The following is a 22,901-nucleotide window of genomic DNA, read 5'->3' as shown; positions in this document are numbered from 1 at the left end:
GATGAAGTTCTACAATACCATCTTCCATTTTAAAAGGAGAAGAGAGTCTTCGTTGATGATAAACATGTCACCAATCCTTAAATTAGGTGAAGAAGTGGTCCACTTCTTTTTCTGCTATAGGCCATTCAAGTAGTCTTGCAACCACTATGACCAGACAACAACTGTTGGATTTGTTGCCAATGAGATGGTTTATTTGCTGGAAGATCAGATATGAAAGGTTCAGGATTAGTTGTGAGTACATCATCAATTAAGAAGTGAAAGGAGTTAAAGGAGAAAGATCGGTTGGGTTATCTGACAATGGAACTAATGGGCGTGAATTTATACGCGCCTCTACACGTGTTAACAATGTTACATACTGAACATAAGTTAAAACTGATGTTTTCATGATATGTTTTAGGTATGTTTTGACAAGTTTGACTGACGACTCCCATAAACCTCCAAATGTGGAGCCTTGGGTGGTATGAAATGTCACGTTATCCCTTCTTGGGATAGAGAAGTTGATAGAACTCTTGCATTCCTTGTTCTTCTGTAACTCAGCTAGTACTAGCAGTTCTCATTGAGCACCAACAATATTAGTACCATTATCCAAGTACATATCTTTGGGTTTCCGTGTCTTGAGATAAATCTTTGAGGTGCTGCCAAGAAAGACTAGTTAGAACTTCTACTAGTTCTAATTGTAAAGCTGTTGTACTAAAGCAAATGAAAAGTTCAGAATAACATTTCACTGGTGTAGCTCCTCTTAGTAAATTTAACATGAAATGGACCACAGTAGTCTACACCCGTGGTATAGAAAGGACGAGGTGATGTTTAACTTTTGATCTTGGCAAATCACCCATAAGTTGTGTCTGAAGTTTTGAATTTACCTTGAAGCATGTGATGCATTGATGGAAGATTTTATTAACTAAACTCCTGCCATTGATCAGCCAATATTTTTGACAAATAATGTTTAACAATAACTGTGGCCCGCATGAAGCATTTTGATGTGAAAATGTCTGGCAATCAAATTAGTAAATGTATGACTTTGGTAAGACGATGGGGTGAATTTAATCTGGAGTTAAGTCTGAGTGCTGTAATCTTCCACCAACTTGTATTACATTGTTTTTGTCTAAGAATGGACTTAGAGATATGATTTTGCTGGTTTTGGTTAGTGGTTTTCCTAACTGCAAATTGTTAAGCTCACTTGGAAACAATTCTTTTTGCACAAACTTCACCAAAGCATGCTCTGCTGATCAAAGTTCAGAAGCTGATAATGGACCACGAAGATGCAAATTTTGTGCTTGAGAGTTATTAATAAAGCATAAACAGTAGCTCATTACATGTTGAGCCCTTGTAAAACTAGAAAAATTATTTAAATTGATCATTTGGTTTTCAACTGTAACACATTTTAACACTGTACGACGATGCTCTGGAATTTGATCACCAATTGGTAAACTAACTGGCTCTTCTGGAAATTCCTGAGACTTATACAAAAATGAAGGCCCCTTCAGTATAAATCCACCTTTGTAATCTCATCTGGCACTAAGCCTCTCGACAGATAGTCAGCAGGATTGTTTTGACTCTTCAAATGCTTCCACGAACTGATGTCGGTGTTAGTTTGTATCTTAGGTAGCCTATTAACAATAAATGTTGTCCATGAAAAGATGAAGCCTTAATCTATGCTAATGTTATAGTTGAATCAGTGTAATATAAAATTGAATCAACTTGATTTGCATAGTTCAGATAATAACAAAGCGCCACACAAATCTAGTATGGTTAAAAAAATTTTCTTTAATGGTGCGACAATAGATTTTGACATGACTAAATTAACAGTGATGATTCCATCATGGTCAATACACTTGAGATATATACTGGCACCATACGTGGATTCTTGAGCATCTGCGAATCTATGTATTTCTAACTTCAGAACACCTTTCTGTTTAGGGATTATGACCCTTAGACTTGAATGTTTGGTAGCATATGCAGTGATTCTTGAAACTGAGTCCACTCTTAAGTAATTCATCAGGTACCCTTTCATCCCATTCTAGTGTATAGGATCACAATTTTTGCATGATTAATTTTGTGGTTAAAATTACTGGACCTATGATTCTAAGGGGATTGAAAATCCTTCCGATTGCCGACAAAATAGGGCGTTGACAAAATAGTGCCTTTAGTTGTTTTTACAGCTTTGCTTTCTTCACAAAAGCAAAATTGGAATTTATCTTGTCTTGGATTCCACATAAGACCCAGTGTCTTGTGAGCTTCATGTAAAACATCAAATTTAAATAAAACACAGAAACAAAATTTTATAAGAATAAATTTTTAATAAACAAATAAAATAAATTTACTGTATTGGGATTTGCGAAACAATGTACTAGTACTGTTGCTTATGCTTCTCTCTCGAGTTTTACAAAAAAAAAAATTGCAATAACTCAATACATCAAAAAAAAGATATTTGTAACAGCGATGGATAATACACATTACTTATAAAAATGAAGAAAAATGACAATAAACATATTTGACTCAGAAGTCCCATAAATGGTCTTCTTAAGTTTGTAGAACCGCTATTACATAACTACTACTTATATACATCAAAATTTAACAAAATATCTTATTAATACTTATGAAAGTAAGGAATTGGCCAATCCAAAATTAAATTTAATTACAATTTTAAACATAATTTGTCATTTTATCATGTTATAATTTCAATAATAATATTTTTTAATGTTATAAAAAAAAATCGACGGATAAGAAATCTGATTAATCCATGAATGTCTTTATGGAGTGGTCTTTGATATCAAATTCTCATACCTGTATTCCATACAAATTATAGTCTATGATTTTCCTAAGTTTTTTTTTTTAAATACAACCCTCATCTAACCACGACGAAGTCCCGCATATAACTGACGCTTTCCGATGGTGTCACAATAAATTATTGCATTATTCAGAAAGGACAAATAAATCTTTGCATCCCAAATCAAATACATCAATTTCCAAGGCAAAGGTGTTCAATGGTTGAATTTTTGATGGCAAAAATCAATCAATTGTGTCCACATCATGTATATCGTGCAAAGGTGTTCCTTCTTCAGTGTTGTTGTCTACTGCCCTTGTTTGTTCTTGATCATTATGGGGCTCCTCATCTTTGTCATGCACTATTAGATTTAGTCAAGAAGGCGGTCAGAAAACTAGGTTTGCCATCTGCAAATGTGTCTGTAGAAGTGAATGGAATTGGAACATCCACTACCAAAACTTCTAAAGTTGTTCAATGTGTCATTAACTCAAGATTTAATACATTTTCCTTCACTTATTGATTGTGTAGTCAATAATAGTGTAGTAATAGTCAATAACTTTTAAAGTTGAACAATGTGTCATTAACTCAAGATCTAATACATTTTCCTTCACTTATTGATTGTGTAGTCAATAATTGTGTAGTAATAGTTATTTCCCACTACTATTTCTCTGAATTCCCCAAGTCACACATACTCACACAAACGTAACACTCTTTGTATAGATAATGTTTGCTCTTTTTCATGCATGATGTCATATTTCTTAAAATTCTATTTTAAGAAGGAATTTGATAACTAATGAATCATGCTGCTATTAATTTAATTTAAAAAAAAAACATATTGTCTGTTGATGTATTAAGAAATACATACAAAAAATAATTTACAATAAAATAAAATATAAATAAATTCACCAATTTAAATAAGCAATTTAATTTAATTTAAATTTAGGTCAGAATTTATAATGGTTACAGTATTAATCGTTGTGTCTTCATCAATCTCAACGCAACCCTTAGCCACATCTTCTAATGGAATGTCAGATAGAATGTCTGGATTGTTAGCGCTCCACTTTTTTAGATGAAAACTGCTTCGATGAAGCAGATCATTTAAATTACGCCGTAGTTATCTTGCTTCTTTTATTGTCTTGGCTCCAGTCTATTGTCCACATAAAAATCCTCTATGACTACTGTGGATGTGACTGGAAAAGAGGATCCTTCATCCAATGCTAGCTACTTTAGAGTTCTTGTTGGTAGGTAAGGAGCACTAGCAGTGCCATAAGTGATTGTCAACAATTTAAATGTTTTAATAGGATCTTCTGGCTGGTTTCTCCAAAGGATTATTTGTAAATTTTGTTAAGTTGATTGGATATTAATTTGATGATATATTTTTTCTATATCTGCTGTTACAACATATGGATGGGTTCTGAATCTTGATACAGTACTGTCAAGGTTTGATTGTACTGTTGGACCAACAATTGAGATGTCATTCAATGAAACACCGGAGCTTGTTTTTGAGGATGCATCGAAAATTATCCATAATTTGGTAGTTATGGAATTTTCCCTTAACACTGCTTGATGCGGAATGTAATAAGCCTTCGATGAATTAGTTTCAGTCATTGTAATTAACTTCATATGTCCTACCTCTTATATTCTTTCATTGGAGATGTATTGTGAACGCATCTCTGGGTTAATGGATAAACACCTCTCTAATGATAAAAATCTTCTGAATGCAGAATCCTTTGATTTACCGAGCTCACAAATATCACCTTTCAAGGGGATTTGCACACAGTACCTTCAAAAATGATCCCTGAAGGTTGTATTAATATATAAGTCTTCGCATAGTTTGTTGTTTCCAGAGTACTGCCTTTCAACCCACCGGGTTGGTCTAGTGGTGAATATGTCTTCACAAATCAGCTGATTTGGTAGTCAAGAGTTCCAATGTTCAAGTCCTAGTAAAGTCAGTTATTTTTACACAGATTTGAATATTAGATTGTGGATACCAGTGTTCTTTGTTGGTTGGGTTTGAATTAACCACAAATCTCAGGAATGGTTGAACTGAGACTGTACAAGACTACACTTTATTTACACTCATACATGTCATCTTCATTCATCCTCTGAAGTATTATCTGAATGGTAATTACTGGAGGCTAAACAGGAAAAAGAAAGGAAAGTGTACTGCGTTTCAGAGTAACCGTATTCTATGTCCCAGAACTTCTGTATGGTTTTATTGATGCCGTCCAGCATAGATAGATGGCAAACTGTAGTTATGTGCGACATAGTATTGGTTGTTACCTTGCTGGAAACGATCCAACAAGCACTGTATTTTGAAGGGTTGGAGTTGAATCATGAAGTTTAGTCTTCTGTCATGTGGCAAGTTGAAAAATAATTCTGCTCCAATGAGCAGGTCAGTGTTACTCAGTTGATTGAAATGAAGATCTGCTTACTGAAAATTAGGCGGAATTTTCATGTCTGATTTCTCAATTGACACAGTGGGTAAATGTTTGGTAATAGATGTTAGGACTACACAATCAATAAGTGAAGGAAAATGTATTAAAACTTCAGTTAATGACACATTGAAGAAACTTTAGAAGTTTTGGTAGTGGATGTTCCAATTCCATTCACTTCTACAGATACATTTGCAGATGGCAAACCTAGTTTTCTGACCGCCTTCTCAGACATAAAATTTGACTGTGACCCTGAATCTAATAGTGCAAGATGAGGAGCCCCATGATGATCGAGAACAGACAAGGGCAGTAGACATCAACACTGAAGAAGCAACACCTTTGCACGATATACAAGATGTGGACACAATTGATTGATTTTGACTACTGAATTTAGCCTTGGAAATTGATGTATTTCATTCGGGATGCAAATATTTATTTGTCCTTTCTGAATAATGCAGTAATTTATTGTGACGTTAATCACAAAGTTTGCATTAGCCTGCTGCACAATTTTTTATTTTATGATTACCAGAAGAAGGACAATTAATCACAGTCCTAACTTCCACACTTCCCTTTCTCTATCATTAATGGATAATAATTTGAACTTATCACACAAATACAGTGGGTGGGAATTGTCACATAATGAACATTTCTTTATAGAAGATAAGTAACTAGAAGAGGATATATTAATTTTTGAAATTTGTTTGAGAATTTCCAGTTTGAGATTGTTTTAATAAGAGTGCTGGCTTAGATTCAGCAGCTTCTATGATTTGACATCTTTTCTATAGAAATTTTATTAAATCAGATAAAACGGGCACATTGTTAGAATCTATCTCTGATTCACACTGACTGTGAGTAGTTTTATCCAATTTGCTGAGAATCAAGTGAATTATTAGAGTATCCCAGTGTTCAGTGGGTTGACCTAATGTATGAAGGGCACACACATATTTTTGTACATCGTCAATTCATTTTCTCAAATTAGACCTACACTCTGTCCAATTTATTTAAATTGAAAATGGTTGAGACGTGTTTGTTGATTAAATACCTTTTGTCATTTTTGGATGCCCCTTCTAGAGATTGTAAGACACTGGTGGCACTGTCCCTTAAAGACAATTTGAGGGAAATTTCTGCCAATTAGCCAGATTTGGATTGTCATGAATTAATGATTTAAAACTGCCATGGAATGATGACCATTCGTCTAACTAACGTGAATTTAAGCTGAGTAACATCAGCCAATTTATTTAAGTAACTGTTGCATCTTGTCATTTGTCCTTTAACTACAGATTGTTTTTTAATTAAAAGCCTTAACTGTTCTGAATCCTCTATTTTTAAATAAATGATAATAAAGATATGATTATTCACAAATAGTCATATTATATGACAGGAGTAATAATACTATTTAAAACAGCACAAGTTTAATGATTGAATAAAAGCATACACATGGAAATATAAATGATTAAAAATAGGCTATTGTTCCGATCCTTGTGGCTCAGCTGGTCCCAGACATGTTATAAACACAGAACAGGAACAGGAAACTCATTGCCACAAAGCATTTCACAATCTCATCCAGTGGTCTTTCAGAGATTATTTTTTAAAGTTCAAAATATTTCAGTTTGGTTTGTAATTTTATGTTAGTGGTGGACCAGTGTTATAACAATACATTGGACATCAGAGACATCAAATTTTGCTAATTCTGTCCTGCTTTAATAAAGTCTAATTTTTTAAAATTAAAAAAAAAAACAATTAAGTTTATAATGTTTTATAAATATTAGCAAACAAAGGTGTTTCACCATATTAAGCACTTTTCATTGATCTATATTTTTTCAAAATAAATTTTTAAAAATATCATTAAAAGAAATGTTAAAATTTATTTTAAAAATGTTTTAATAATAGTTTCTTTTTTAAGATGGATACATTAAAAAAAATCTAGGTACATTGGTACTTAAAGGTAGGAGATAGTTATTTGCTAATTTCTATAGAATACAGAATAAATTCTAGGGTGCATATCAAAGATTTACTCATCAGTGTTTATGTTTTATCACTATAATAAAGTTAGTGATTTAATTATGTTTGATTTTATTGCGTTATAGTTTAATCATATTTAATTAAAATGTTTTTTTTTAGGTTAAAACTATTTTTTTGAATCGTCTTCAAAAGTTGGAATCTAGTTTAGCTAATATTGGTAGCGAGTGGCCTTCATTTTCTATTATTCCAGTTTTCATTTTAGCTGTATTAGCACCATTACCAGTAAGTTCAATTTAAAGTTATATTTTAGTTCATTTTGTGAAATAAAAGAGACTGAGATGAGATAAATATAAAATTTAATTGGTAAATAAATAGCTACCTTAATTTTTAATTTTTTCCCAGAAAGTGTAATATATATTTTGATTTATAATGCAGTAGAACATGTGTTCTGGTATGTTACATTAAGAATGATTAAAAAATAATATAAATTAATTATAATTTATATATATATATATATATATATATATATATATATCGTATCCTCATACAAGGTTTTGTAAATTTATCAAGAAGTTTGTTACAACTTTGCTGGTAAGAGAGAACTTCGCCAGAATTGGATGGCGTGGCGAAGATATCAGCAAACTATGTTTACAGTTCTAAACATGACCTAACCTAAAAGCGAAATGAAAATAGGAAAAAAATCATGAAAAACTATTTCAATTCAATTAGATTTGTAATGAATACTTTCAAAAAATACCTCAAATTTTGTTAGTCAATGTTTTTTTCTTCCATTTGATAACCGCAGGACTTGAATATGTCACTTTTTCTCACAAAGGTGGGTTTATGAATCACACCGCTAGGCAGCAGTACTTGGTAGTAGTAGGTAGTGTACAAAAACTTGATAGTGTACTTGAAATAATAAAATCTAAAAGAAAGGGTACCAAAAAAATTACAATGAAATTATGAACTGTACTATGGCAAGGGTCTCGCAGATTATATCTGTGAGACCGATATTTGTTTACCGGCCCAATTTTATTGTTTAATAAATGAAATCGGGCCGAAGATGATATCTTACCTTTTTTTGATATCAGTATCATTTTGTTAAAAACAGTTTTACTTATATTACAGAAATTTTTGTTTTTTGAGTGGAAGAATAATATCTGCAAGACTCTTTGCTGCATGGTTCAAAATTTCATTGTAATTTTTTTGGTTTGTGTGAATTTCATTTAAGATCAGGTTTTAAAAGTACTCAGTTAAATTTATGTACATTGAACATTATTGATTTTGCTAATATCTTAGCACTTAAAAAATGTAAGTTCTTAACAAATGTCAAATTTAGAATGACATAACAATTCGGTAGACATACAGAAATATTGATAGCATGTTCCAACTCATAACTTGAGTTATTAAAATCAACCATAATACACAATTTTTCTGGATGCATAATTTTTTTTTTTTTTTTTTGTAAAAGAATTCTAATCTAGGCTTATGCTTTTTCTTTGTTTACTTGTAATTTTAATATTAAATATGAGATGTGCTTTTTATTTCTCCAAAATTGATAATTTCTCATTAGCCTATTATCCTTTTAAGTATTATTTATTTATTTATTAATTTTAACCTTTGGAGTATTTCAAAATTTTTTATAAAATAGTGAAGCTAAGTTACAATTTTTTTTATATAACAATAAATAGTTACCCCGACAGGGAGTCTTATTCTTTAAGACTTTGGGGGTTGGCGTCCCCACGGGCCTAGCCTCTGCAGCTATTCTTCCCACTATACAGTGAGCTGCAGAACACTTTACATCATACACATATATTACACCAAGAACACTACATAAATTACAACATACACACTTACACAATTACACAACAACATCCTACACTGATATTTCTTACATTAACACTCGGTGGTGTTGCGACATCTTAACGAAACGCAACCGTAACCCAAGGTGGGAACAAATCGTGCCGATGGGTGAATGGCTATACGTAGTGAGTCTCGAACGATGTCCTCTGGGCACCAGGGCGAACCCAGTTGTACTTAGCTCTAGCTCCAGTACGCGTGCGCTTTGCTGGAGTGGTCCATTTTTCGCCGGTACTCGTGGGACCAAAATTTCTGTTCCTATATCAAATTCCAAGATGGTTGGTGGTCCATCTGAAAAAACCACCAAATTAAGTCTTGTGAAGAGACCTCGATCAGCTTTGTCTGACGAGGATAAAAGTCCTATCGAAGAGAACTGCAAATCTCTAGACTTGAACTCTAAAAATATTCGATTCGTTGTTCTCCAAAATAGTCAGGAAGGTTTCACCTCCAAAAGGTTTCACCTTTCCTAATAAACAAAACTGTAACAGGTGCAAGTGGCTCCCCGAAGAACATCAGGAAATTACGTGACAGATCGATTCTGGTCGAAACATTCAACGACGAACAGAGTCGATCTATCTTACGTCTCTGTAATATGGGTGGTATAAATATAAGTGCTGAAAGCCACAAAACTTTAAATACGAGCCGGGGTGTAATTTTTTGTCGAGACTTTTTAGATATAGATATCACTGAAATAGTTGACGAGCTTTGCCACCAGAATGTTGTTGAAGTGAAACGTATTATGAAATGGCAGAACGGAACAGAAGAACCGACACCGTCTCTTATATTAACATTCAATCTCCCTGTTCCACCAGAAAAGATTAAATTGGGTTACCTCTCGGTTTGGGTACGACCATTCATACCCAACCCACGGCGATGTTTCAGATGTCAAGGTTTTGGTCACACTACAACATCTTGTACAAAAACTGAGATCTGTGCTCGATGTGCTAAAGAAGGTCACAATGACACTAACTGCGAAGAAAGTGAAAAATGCGCAAACTGCAGTGGTCCACATACAGCCTGCTCCCGATATTGCCCAACCTTTAAAGAAGAAAAGGCAATTCTCAAAATCTGTACGGAGCAAAAGCTATCTTTCCCGGCCGCATGAAGAGAATACAAAAAGTTAAATAATTCACGGAACCTGGTTAAACCAGATGTATCTTTTGCTACCGCTACATCGAAACAAACTCTTACAAACGTTAATAATCAGCAGTGCGGATCCTGCAATGAACTTAAAAAACTTGTTCAGATTCTTTCTGATCAAGTAGCTTCACTTACAGCCACTATCTCAGAGCTGACAAAGATGAATAAAACGTCTTTCGTCGGAGTTAGTGAATCCAACAGTGTGATACACACGAAAGTTCCTGCTCCCAAAGTCGTACCGGCACGAGTAGCGACTATCACAGCTGGCAGTAAGCCACCTAATAAGCTCCCCGTAAAGGGAACCCACCCCCTCTGGGATGTTAACTGCAGCATCCCATTCAAATAAATCTCCTCCACCATCACCTCATATACTGGAGGATATGGTTGAAGAACCACCCGACCCTAGGGCATTGGAGTTCTTTAAAATAAAAAATACAAAAAATAAAAACCGAATCACGTTCAACTAATTTTTATATAATTTCCGAAATTTAATTATTTAATTTTTTTATTTATTTTTTTTTACACTTATGAACATTATTCAGTGGAGTGTTAGGGGTATTCGGTCCCGCATTGAAGATATTAGAGTACTAGCGCACACACATGATCCACTAATCATGTGTTTCCAAGAGACTCACCTTCTACAACATGACCCAATTACACTCAGAGGATACTTCTGTGAGAGATACGACTGCCTAGTAGACAGTAGGGAGAGTGGTGGAGTAGCGATTTTCATGAAGAATGGGGTGTCAGCTACAAGAATTCAACTAACCACTGTCATTCCTGTTATTGCAGTAAAGGTCTCTATTCCTTTCAAATTGCATATCTGCAATCTGTATCTCTCACCAAACACAGTTCAGTGCTCTAGATGTCTCAAATACCATCTCCTCACACAAATACCATCTCCATCGTTAATAGTAGGAGATTTCAATGCCCATCATATTTCCTGGGGCTCAACCTTCTGCTCCACTCGAGGAAATATGATAAACAGATTGAGACAAGATTTTGACCTTTGCCTACTGAATAATGGATCACACACATTCATGTCCTTATCAACTGGTACTGTATCTAACCTTGATCTTTCCATATGCTCACCGAATGTGCTTTCTCATTTTAATTGGTCTGTTTGTGATGACTTTCACGGCAGTGATCATAGACCAATTATTATTGGTTTCGGTGTAGACTGCGAGATTAAAAGAAGGCCACGGAGATGGATTGTTGAAAAGGCAGATTGGAATGGATACCATAAAGCATTCCAATCTCAGTATGACGATGGAGCGAACATCCTCGACCAATATTCTTATTTTACGTCCATGATACTTGAGAATGCCAACAGATATATCCCACAAACATCGGGTAAAACTAGACATCCTTTCGTTCCATGGTGGAACGATGATTGCAAATATGCTATTAGGAATCGACGGCATCGTAGGCCTACAACAGAACATCTAAATTTATACCGCAGGGCTAGAGCGGTGTGCCGTCGAGTATTCTTGGACGCTAAGAGGAATTCATGGACGAAATACGTGAGCACTATCTCACGCACTGCTCCCACGTCTACTGTATGGAAGAAAATTCTTACAATTTTTGGATCACCGAAACAATCTATTCTCGGTCTTATTGATGAAGGAGAACTCCTTTTATCACCCTCGGAAGTGGCAAATAGTCTAGCAAAATCTTTCCGCTTGGTGTCTCTCACCTCATCATATAATAACGATTTTCAACGGTACAAGAAACAAATAGAAGTATTACCGTTAAATATTGGTGATTCGGTTGGTGAATTAAACACTCCATTCGTATTTAAAGAATTGTTACATGCACTTGGGACACTTAAAAAAAAAAAAAACTCATGGGACACTTCCCCTGGACCGGACAACATTCGCCTTTCCATGCTTTCACACCTTCCTAATTCGGCACTACAACAACTTTTGAATATTTTCAACTGTTTATTCTCCGAACAAGTCTTCCCACCCGGCTGGTCAGAAGCATTTATTATACCAGTACTAAAACCCGGTAAAGACCAAACCAACCCCTCAAGCTACCGCCCTATTTCATTAACAAGCGTTTTGTGTAAAATAATGGAGACAATGGTAAACCGCAGACTTACATGGTACTTGGAGAAACATGGCTTGCTATCTCCAGAACAGTGTGGTTTTCGACAAGGATGATCTTCTATTGACCATTTAGTGTCACTAGAAACAGCCATACAAAACGCTTTCCTAAATCGGCAGCACCTCGTCCGCTATCTTCTTCGATATAAAAAAGGCGTATGACACAGCCTGGCGATGTGGTATTCTTAACACTCTCAAAGAATGGGGTATCAAGGGCAATATATGCTTGCTTTTTTCCGGGGATTCTTAAATCACCGAACGGCTCGTGTTCGTGTGGATGATTCGCTCTCATATAGTGTCATCTTGGAGAATGGAGTGCCCCAAGGTAGTGTATTTAAGTGCCACCTTATTTTCTGTAGCCATAAACAGTATTACCAAATGTGTGCAGGCTCCTGTCTCATGTTCTCTATTTGCTGACGACTTTGCTATCTATATTGCAAGCCGTTCAACACCTACAGCAGAGAGACTACTGCAGAACACTATATCTCACCTTGAAGCTTGGTCCAGGATTACTGGTTTCACATTTTCATCCGAAAAAACAAAATGTGTAGTTTTTTCTCGGCTACGAAACCCTTCTATTCCGCAAATATTTCTGAATGGAGAGACTATTACTATCTCTAGTTACGTCAAGTTTTTAGGTTTATTTTTTGATAGCCGTCTTACTTGGGTCAAACATTTAAAAGAATTGAAAACAAAATGTTCCAAACTTCTAGATATGGTGCGAGTCCTTACTAACACCAACTGGGGAGCCGATAGGTCATGTATGATACGTTTTTACTATTTCTTTGTTCGCTCCCGTTTATATTATGGTTGTGTCGCCTACTCTTCAGCTCGTCAATTCGTGCTTAAAATGCTGGATAGTGTACATCATGCTTTCCTTCGGCTTGCCACAGGCGCGTTTAGATCAAGTCCTGTCGCAAGCTTACTTGTAGACTGTGGTGAACCATCACTTTGGGATAGACGAGACCAGCTTTTATTATCTTATTTTGCTCATCTCAGAGGACAGCCAAATCACCCGGCTCTTGACTCAGTCTTTAGAAATCCTAATCTAGGAAAGTATGAGGACCATCCACGTCGTACTGCACCTGTAGGTGTCCGTACCTGGCGTCTGCTGCAGCATATAAATATTGACACACCGTCATTCTTTCCTATGTATCCTTGCTCATATCCTCCATGGAGAATAAACCTTATAAATTTTTATTTTGACCTTACGACATATAATAAACAATCAACACCATCTATTGTCTTTCAGCAAATGTTTCAGTGTGTTCTCTCCAAGATGAAACCAGATGCGGTTGTATACACTGATGGATCGAAACAAAATGATACAGTTGGGTATGTATTTGTTGTCAATGAGAGAACTTATATGTTTGGTCTATCCGGTATTACGAGTGTGTTTACCGCTGAACTATACGCTATAAATAAGGCTCTAAACATCATTAACCCTAAATATAGAAAAATTCTTATTTGCAGTGACTCGTGTAGTGCTCTCCAAGCCTTAAAAAACTTTAATTCCAAACATCCTATCGTCATTGAAATTTACAATGCAATCGCTGAGTTGAATAATCGCAACACAGAATTAAGTTTTTGCTGGGTCCCTAGCCACGTAGGGATTCAAGGTAATGAACATGCAGATTCCGCTACCAAAGAAGCATGTAACCAGCCTCCTTTCACCACCCGAGTTGCTACTTCTGATTTCATTAACTATGTGAAACAATTACTAAGAGCAAGGTGGCGATAATAAACTCCGTCAGATTAAAGATTCTGTGTTACCATGGGACTCCTCATACAGATAACCCTGGCGTGAGGAAGTAGTTCTCTGTCGATTGCGGATAGGACACACGAGGGTCATACACGAGTACCTGTTTGCAAGAGGCCAAGCATCTCTATGCGCATGATGCAACTGCCACGTGACTGTGCGCCACATACTCGTGGACTGCATATGTTATGCGGCATTGCGTCGTAAATTTAAACTACCCAGAAACATCCGTGGTATCTTGTGTAATGATAAAGAGGTTTTAAACAGATTGTTTCTGTTTTTGCGTAGTATAGGGTTAATACAAAAAATTTAATTACTCTAGTCCTATGTATTGTTTTTGTTATCCGAGTAGCGAGCCTTTTACACTCCCTATCGGAATTTTTTTATATATATATATATATATATATATATTTATATATATATTCATTTTTTTTTTTTGTTTTGTTTTTTTTAAATTCGTCTGTGATATTAGTTGTAAGATTTTTGTGATATTAGTTGTAAGACTTTAAACATAATAGTTTTAAGTTTTATTTCCTTTTTTAGTTTTAAGTTTTATTTATTTTTAATATGATAGTTTTTAACGTAGTTTTAAGTTACATGTTAGTGTTTTTGTTATCCGAGAATGGGCCTTTTACACCCATTCCGGATTTCGTTTCCTGTGATAGTAGTTTTAAGTTTTAATTTTATGTAACAACTTTAATTACTTTTATTTATTTATTTTCCGGGCGATGATAACGTCCAACCGTTTTTCGCCCTAAAAAAAAAAAAAATAAAAAAAAAAAATAAATAGTTATTTAAATATTGGAATCTAGGTCTCAATTAATTAAATTACTGAAGTTGTGCTGTGTTCAAAATTTGTTATCATGTGCAGTAACAAGATTTGTTGATTGTACTTAAAAAATTTGTGGTAAAGTGATTCTGACTCATGAATAAAATGGGAAAATAGTGTTTTTGGAACCATTCCAACTCAGATTAAAAAGTTTTTCTCTGTGCATTTTATGAAAGGTAATAACCACACTTGCGCCTAATTGAGTGCAGCTTTCTGAGCATATTATTTATTTTTAATATGATACTTTTATCTTTTAAATTTAACTTGTTTTGTGTGTTGATTTTAATTACGTATTAATTTCTGCTGCACATTACAGGAAGAAGAATCTGAAGTTGGTAATAATTTAAAACGATTTTTATGCGCATTATCATTAAGTAATGCTCCTTTAGATTCAGTACAGTTTACCATTAGAGAATTAAGTAAATTACCTTCTTTACATGAAGTTTTAATGTCTACATTATGGGAAGGTAGTATACATTTTTATAGCAATTTTTAATTATATTGTGTTTAGAAAGATTTTCGTATTATAATGCTTTATTCCAAACTTTCTTAACTTTATCAGGTAAAATTTCCTGTAATTCTTTTTTTTAAGTAATTGTATGGAGATATTATTTATTTCTGTAATTTTCTTTTTGTTGTATACTGTCCTTTATTATTAGTTAATTTTTGAGTTCTTATTTTTTCCCATTTCCTTTTAGATTATCTATAACTTTCCTTTTATTGTCCTCTTTTTCTTTGTATCTTCTACTGAATCTTGTAGCACAGTTTTAATAGAAACCCTTCTCTTTTTGTGATATGTTCCAGTCTTTCATTTGATATGTTACAGTTGACTTTCCTCTTTTTAGTTGTCCTGATTAAGATTTCTATTTTTTTTTTTCAATCTGTTGAATAAATTGTACTCAATCTTTTAAAACTAACATGTTACCTGCATACCATGTACAATTTATTTTCCTTCCTCTAATTTTATCCTCTGTACTCTTCTATGAACATTTATTTAATGGTATCTTCAACATACATGTTCTGTAAATGTGGGGATCAGCAAGTTTGCCTTACTCCTCTTTCTAGGTCAAAGGATTCAGTTATCTACGGGTTTTTTTCATAACTGTGTTATGAGTCATTGTAGTACCTGTTTTCTGATTACTATAACACTACAAATTTAAGCTATTCTTTGTGAACATGTCATTCTACAATAAAAAAGAAAAGTAAATATTGCATTCAGTTTGACATTACGTTTTTTGGATTAAGGGATTTACAACATCTTTTTTTATATTATTCATTTACTTCTGAAGGGATTGTATCAATTTTCTTGTAATGATAACCTAAGACTAAATTATATTGATATCAATGCTGATGATGATTTCTTTGAACAGCACTGCAATTTTGATTAATTTTACTTGTAAACAACCCAGAGTATTATTGCTCGATTGTTTGTATGAATTGACATAACACATCGGTGACAATTAATAAATAAGCTACAATAAAATAATAAATGATATGCAAAAAGGTCTTTATTCCAAAGCTTCCAAGCCTAAAAAATCTGTTTTTGTCAGATGGATGTATATGTGTATGTACCTATGTATATGTTGGCCTATTATTTGATCTTATAACTCTGGACTATGTTTACAGAAGGGTTTTGGGTGAAATAAAATTTCAAATCTTTACTGGGTTACTTTAGCAAAATATTTTCTTGTAAAAGTTGAACTTTTTTTATCAAGATCACAAAATACCAAAAATGTTTATTTAATATTCATCTCCTCCCCAAAAAAAGACTGTATTTTTATTTTTTTCAGCTAAATTTTGCTTCAGAAAATGAGTTAATGGGATTTTTTTTTGAATCTTTATTTTTGACATCAGTAGACCTTCAAACCAGTATAAAAACCTTTTGCCCATCTTACTGCAGTGATCTGTGGTAACAAAAAATATTTGTTTAATTTTAAATTTAAATCCACCTTGAAAGTTACCCATTGCATTTAAAATGAAAAATCTCAATTTTTTGATACCTCTTGCACTTTAGTATTTATTATTATTTTGTTGACTGCATAGGATCACTAATCAATAATAATAATAATAATCCAAGTCCCTTCAATGGGACTGCTTGACCTTGCGGTCCTCCCAGTACTTTTTCATATCTTCTGTTCTTTGTGCCCTTTCTAGTGTTAAAAATGTGTGTTGTGAGTTTTTTCTTGTGCATGTGAAGCAAGGGCTTATGTTCGTGATTTTCTTGTTTAATTTTATCTTACCTGTGGTGTCTACTGGTGTACGGCTAATTTCCTTCAGATCCTCTCTTATTTCTCTGCTCCATCTGAATCCTGACTTGGTGTTTTTTGAGTTGAGATTGTACTGTATTAGCTATTTTAGAAGTCTTGAATCTTGCATCCTCATGATATGTCCAAAGAATCCTAGTTCGTTACGCATGATATCAATGGTAGGTTCTAACTCTTTGTACATGACTTTGTTGGACACAATCCATCACTGCCCATCTTTCTAGTATTTTTATTGATGCAGGTTTTTCCAGTTCTTCTTTTGATTTTCTGGAGTTTGTCTGTCTTTGATTGTTCGTTCAGGGGGAAGAGTGTTTCTGCTGCATAAGTGGCTTCTGGTTCTATAATTGTGCTGTAGTATCTTATTTTTGCATTTATCGATAAGCATTTTTTATTGTACGAGTGTACCAGGTTAGTTTTTCAGCTTTAGCTAATTTGTTTCTTCTTATTTGGATGAGGTTTTTTTCGTTTAGGTTGTTTGTTACTATTTCTCTGAGGTATTTAAATTGAGTTATTATTTTGATTTTGCCACTGTTTATGTTTACTTCTTTTAGTCGCATTGGTTTTTGGGGCATAATTTCTGTTTTTTCAAATGATATTTTCAGTCCAATTTTATTTGCAATGCTTTGAAGTTCTAATATCTGTGATTTACCTTCATCAATGTTATTTACTAGTAGTGCCAAGTTGTCAGTGAAACCAAGAGAGTTTATTATTTTTCGGCCTATTTTTACTTTTGGGAGCATTTTTTGAGCCATTCCTTCATTCCATTTCTAGAGCGCAGTTGAATAATAGCGATGAGAACCCATTGTCTTGGTACAGTCATATTTTGATGTCAAAAGGTTTTGAGAGCATGCTTCTGAATTTTATCTTTGACGTAGTGTTTGTGAGGGTCAGTTTTATCATGTTTGTTTGGTATGTGGTCTAAGGTTTGTAGCATTTTTAGTAGGGATTCATTCTCTTGGATGCAGTCATTAGTTTTCTTGCAATCTACAAATGTTTTCACCATGTCTCTGTTTCCTGTTCCTATTGTAATCCATTGTTAGCTTGAGACTCATGATCTGGTCTGAACAGTTCCTCCAGAGTCTGAAACCTTCCTGGTATTTGCCTGATTCTGTTTCAAGTTATGGACCAATCCTGTTGAGGATGATTCTTCAAAGAATTTTGTATGTTGTATAAAAGAGTAAGAGTCCCCTGTAATTGTTAGGGTCTGTTTCATCCCCTTTTTTGTGTAGCAGATGGATGAGGGCTGTTGTCCAGTATTCTGTAGTTCTGCTTTGATCCAGATGTTGTCAAGCTGTTGATGAAAGGTGATTTTTGCTGATCTTCCTGCATATGTCCAGATCTCTACAAAAGTCTGATCTCCCACTGCTTTGTAATTCTTCATCTCACCCAGTGCTCGTTAGACTTCTTTAATTGTGGGAGGGTTAATGTTTTCTAATGGTGTTGTTATTGGGGTGTTGCTGTTGAAGTTTAGAAATTCTGTTGGTTCTTCGCAATTTAGGAGTTTGTTGAAATATTTAGCTATGATTTCCACATTGTCTTTATTGTCATGGGCCAGTTTACCATTTTCATTCTTTATTAGTACGGTTGGGGTTCGTATTTTTGGAGCTGGTTTTTGAAGGTTTTGTAGTAGTTCAATAAAACACAGTCAGTTAATTTTTATCAAAAGTCCCCGTAGTATGAGAGAACCCAAAATGAAAAAAAAACTTTTTTGCAGTTTCAAATTTTTAATGTTCAAAACATATTTTGTTAAACAATAAAGCCACTAAAATAACTTTTATCATATCTACTTTATTCACCATTCTGATATACTTCATATTTATATTTTTCTCTAAAGGTAATTTTTTTCAAATTTACCCGTCAAAAAAGCTTTTATGGATAGAGAAAAATCAAGTCAGTTATTATGTATATGACTGTTTGCGTCAAAATGACATTGTAGTCTAATTCTGGTATGATGAGGGACTTTACCAATGAGAAGTATTTTACCAAAGTTTAGCCCTTTTTTTTTTTTAAGTAGAGAGAGGTTGAATGGAAAGTGTATTGCTTCCAGAATAGTTAAAGATATTCAGATGCTTTAAGTATTGTCATTTGTAGTTCATAAACTTTTTGTAATGATAATAAATATTTTTTAAGGTAAGTGAATAATTCTTCCATACCTGACAATTTTACATACAATATATTTATATTCATTTATTTAAATTAAATTTTTTGTAGTCCATATCTCCTCTGTACATAACATCTAGCTAATTATATAATATCAAACTTATTCAGTGACTCCAAAAAGTACAGAATTAAAGAACATTCTTACCATACTTTTTTTTTTTTTTTCATTAAAGCGCTTTCGGGCATAAGCCCATTCTTCAGTAATGTTCTTTTTAAAATTTTACTTTTTTATACATTTACACAATAGATAACAATTTTATACATTTACACAATAACTGCATGGATTACTGCATTTACACAATAGATAACATGATACGTTAACATTTATAGAATAAATATTTGTTAAATCTGTAATATATTTTTTTTTAAATTTAAAACATAATATTAAAATTTTCTTTAACATGCTATCTGTACTGTCTGTACTGATTATCTGATTTATATAAAATTCCTTATCAACTTATTACCAACTTAATTCTTATAAATATTATTTAAGTTGATAATAAATTGATAAGGAATTTTAAATAAACTAGATAATCAGTACAGTACTGTATTAACATATAGACAGCATGTTAAAGGAAATTTTAATATTGTTTTAAATGAAAAAAAAAAATTATTTATTGAACAAATATTTATTCTATAAATTTTAATGTATCATGTTATCTATTGTGTAAATGTAAAAAAAAAAAAGTTACTGACGATGGGCTTATGTTTGAAAGCACTTAAATGAAAAAAAAAGTAAGGTAAGAATGTTCTTTATGTTATATAATTAGATATAATATATATTTTGCTTTTATGATTTGTTACATTTTTTTAAAGATTAATCATTTTAAACAGGTGTTGTTCATCAAAGACATGCAGTTCGCTGTGCTACAGCTAATTTGTTTTCTTATGCCGTTGCAAATGTTGGTGAATCAATGACTACTAATAGAATTGTGCCTGCTCTCATTACATTAGCCAGTGATCCTGAAGTGTAAGTAGCGCACTGTATTTTTATAATATTTTTTGTTAATAGATAAAGAAATTAATTAGGTTCATAAAACTTAAAATAATTTCACTTATTTGACTAATGATTTAAATTTGTACTTTTTCATTTATTAAACGGTATCTTGCAAACTTGTTAGACTTGCTGCCATGTTTATTATATCTTTGGTTAACTTCCTCAGTGCTGCCATCCAACACACTAATTCCTAATATAGCATTAGCTATATTTATCTTGCATTCATATGTTGATTTTTTGTTTTAACTAGTTTTGGGTAGTTTAGGTTTACTCACTGAGCGAGTGATTTGCACATGGCACACTCTTAAAGTTCTTGTTTCTGTATAAAAAATTATTATATTGTGTATGTCAAATATCTCTATAAAACAATAGCAAAACTTACGAATACCAGTCTATCTCTTATTAAGAAGTAAGTTAGCTGGTATTTAATACAATTGAATACTACGATTTCTCACTTATCTTTAAATTTATTCTTTGATCATTTATATAAAGCAGTATTTGAATTTTATCATTCTTACTGCATACACCCATGGATGTATTTGTATAATTGCAATTCCATTGCTATAATGCCTGTAAAATATTACAAGTTTTTAAATATAATAAGTTTTTTTTACAGGAAAAAATCTTTCATACTTTCTTCTAAATTAAATTTATATCTTTTTCAGGTCTGTAAGAACTGCAACAATACCTGTTTTTGGTTCATTAATAGAAAATTCTACAAATAAGGAGGTAATATGTGAAAGTGTCTTCTGATGTATTACAATTCTTTATATTATTTATTCTTTATACACAGATTCTCCTTAAAAAAAATTTCGTTTCAGGATTTTTTAAAATATCAACCTAATCTCTAAAATATGTGTTAATACTACAAAACTTATGAACTTTCTAACTTGAAAGTTACTCTCTTTTCTGAAAATTTTAACTTTTTATTAAAATTTAATTTACAAGGCCCTTGCTTTTTTATTAATTGGGGAATGATCAATTACATTTTCAAAAGGTTAATGCACGATTAAGATTCTAGACATTTAAAATGAAAATTTCAAAAACTAGCTGCAAACAGATCAATCTGGTAGTTTAAAAGAAATTTCTACAAAGTCTGTATACAGGATTTTGGTAATATAGTTATGCATTGTATTTTTTTGTTAGCATTCATTCATACTACTTTATATATTCTTCTTTCATACTATTCTACCAAACAACCATACGTGATTTTTAATAATGTCAAACAGCAGAAGTCTGTTAAAATGTTAAACATTTTCACATTTTACAAGTCATATTCTGTGAAAGCATTCTATATTTTTGATGATTAGTTATTATAAATGTTGCCATGGAACTTGATGCTTGCTGCCAGATAGCTGTTATGTTGTTTATAAACCATTCTAAAAACATTTTCTCCTACTAGTTTTTACAAGAAAGAATTCATTTTAACTTTTCCAGTCACTAGTAGAAATTGTTGTAGTGAATAGTTGTGATGTTAATTATATTATTACTATGAGGGTTGTTTAATAAGTCATTAGAAAATCCAATTGATGGTGCTTGTAGTATCGAAAATGGTTTGCTTTAAGTAAGCGTCATTTGTCGCTAGAGTGCAGTTAAAGTTTTAGCTGTATCCATCATGTGGTTTCATTGTCATAGTTGATTAAAGCAACAAGCTATTGTTTATTTAGAAAAATGGAAAAAAGTGAGTTTCGGGTGGTGATTAAACACTTATATTTAAAAGACTTAACACCAAAAGAGATCAAAGCTGAGTTGGATGAAGTTCATTGCACATCTGCTCCTGTGTTTGTAACTGTTTATAATTGGGTAAATGACTGTAAACGTGGCCATACATCCACAAAAGATGAACATCGTTCGGGGGATGTCCAGTGGAAGTGACCACCCCTGAAATGATTGAAAAAATTCATGATATGGTTTTGAAATAGTTCAAAACCACGCGTGAAATAGTTGAGGCCACAGACATATCATGAGGTACAGTGTTTACAATTTTGCATGAAAAATTGGGTGTGAAAAAATTTTAGCAAGATTGGTGCTGCGTTTGCTCTCGGTGGAGAATAAACAATCATGTGGTCGACTCTGAGGCTTTTTTTGGCACTTTTCCATCGCAATCCTGACGAGTTTCTGCATCGATACGTGAGTGTGTATGAAACATGGATAGATTGCTGCACTCCAGAGAGAAAGGAGCAGTCAAAAACAATAGGATTTTGAAGACAAATGGGCTCCAAAGACGGTAAAATCCGCTGGCAAGGTGATGGTCATGATTTTTTTGAGATGCACACAGTATCTTCTACACTGATTACTTGCAAAAAGGATAAACAATAATTGGAGAGTATTATGTGTTGTTATTGTACTGGTTGAGTGAAGAAATCAAGAAAAAACTTCCTCGTTTGAAAAAGAAAAAGACTGTCTTTCATCAAAACAATGCATGGGTGCACACCTGCACAGTTTCGATGGCCAAAATTATGGAATTAAAGTTCAAATTATTACAACATCCACTGTATTCACCGGATTTGGCCCCCAGTGATTCTTTTTTATTTCCAAACTTGAAAAAATGGTTCGGTGGGCAACGGTTCACTCCGAAACAGGGAGGTCAACACCCAAAAATATGCTTATTTTGGGGGCC

At 33.2% G+C, this 22,901-nt stretch overlaps 1 protein-coding gene across 1 annotated transcript in view; it reads left to right on the top strand.

Annotated features, from left to right (window-relative positions):
* Positions 1–22,901, top strand: part of LOC142327094 (RAB11-binding protein RELCH homolog) — a 79,438-nt gene that overhangs the window by 46,918 nt on the left and 9,619 nt on the right. The window contains exons 15-18 of the mRNA XM_075369942.1: positions 7,324–7,446; positions 15,177–15,327; positions 20,119–20,254; positions 20,947–21,010. Of these exons, the coding sequence (XP_075226057.1) occupies positions 7,324–7,446; positions 15,177–15,327; positions 20,119–20,254; positions 20,947–21,010 (474 nt within the window). The remainder of the gene's footprint in view (positions 1–7,323; positions 7,447–15,176; positions 15,328–20,118; positions 20,255–20,946; positions 21,011–22,901) is intronic.

Source organism: Lycorma delicatula, chromosome 6 (assembly GCF_047948215.1).
Source record: "Lycorma delicatula isolate Av1 chromosome 6, ASM4794821v1, whole genome shotgun sequence".
Taxonomy (NCBI): Eukaryota; Metazoa; Arthropoda; class Insecta; order Hemiptera; family Fulgoridae; genus Lycorma; species Lycorma delicatula.
Note: the sequence above shows the minus strand (reverse complement) of the source record. Positions and strands in the feature narration are given on the sequence as shown.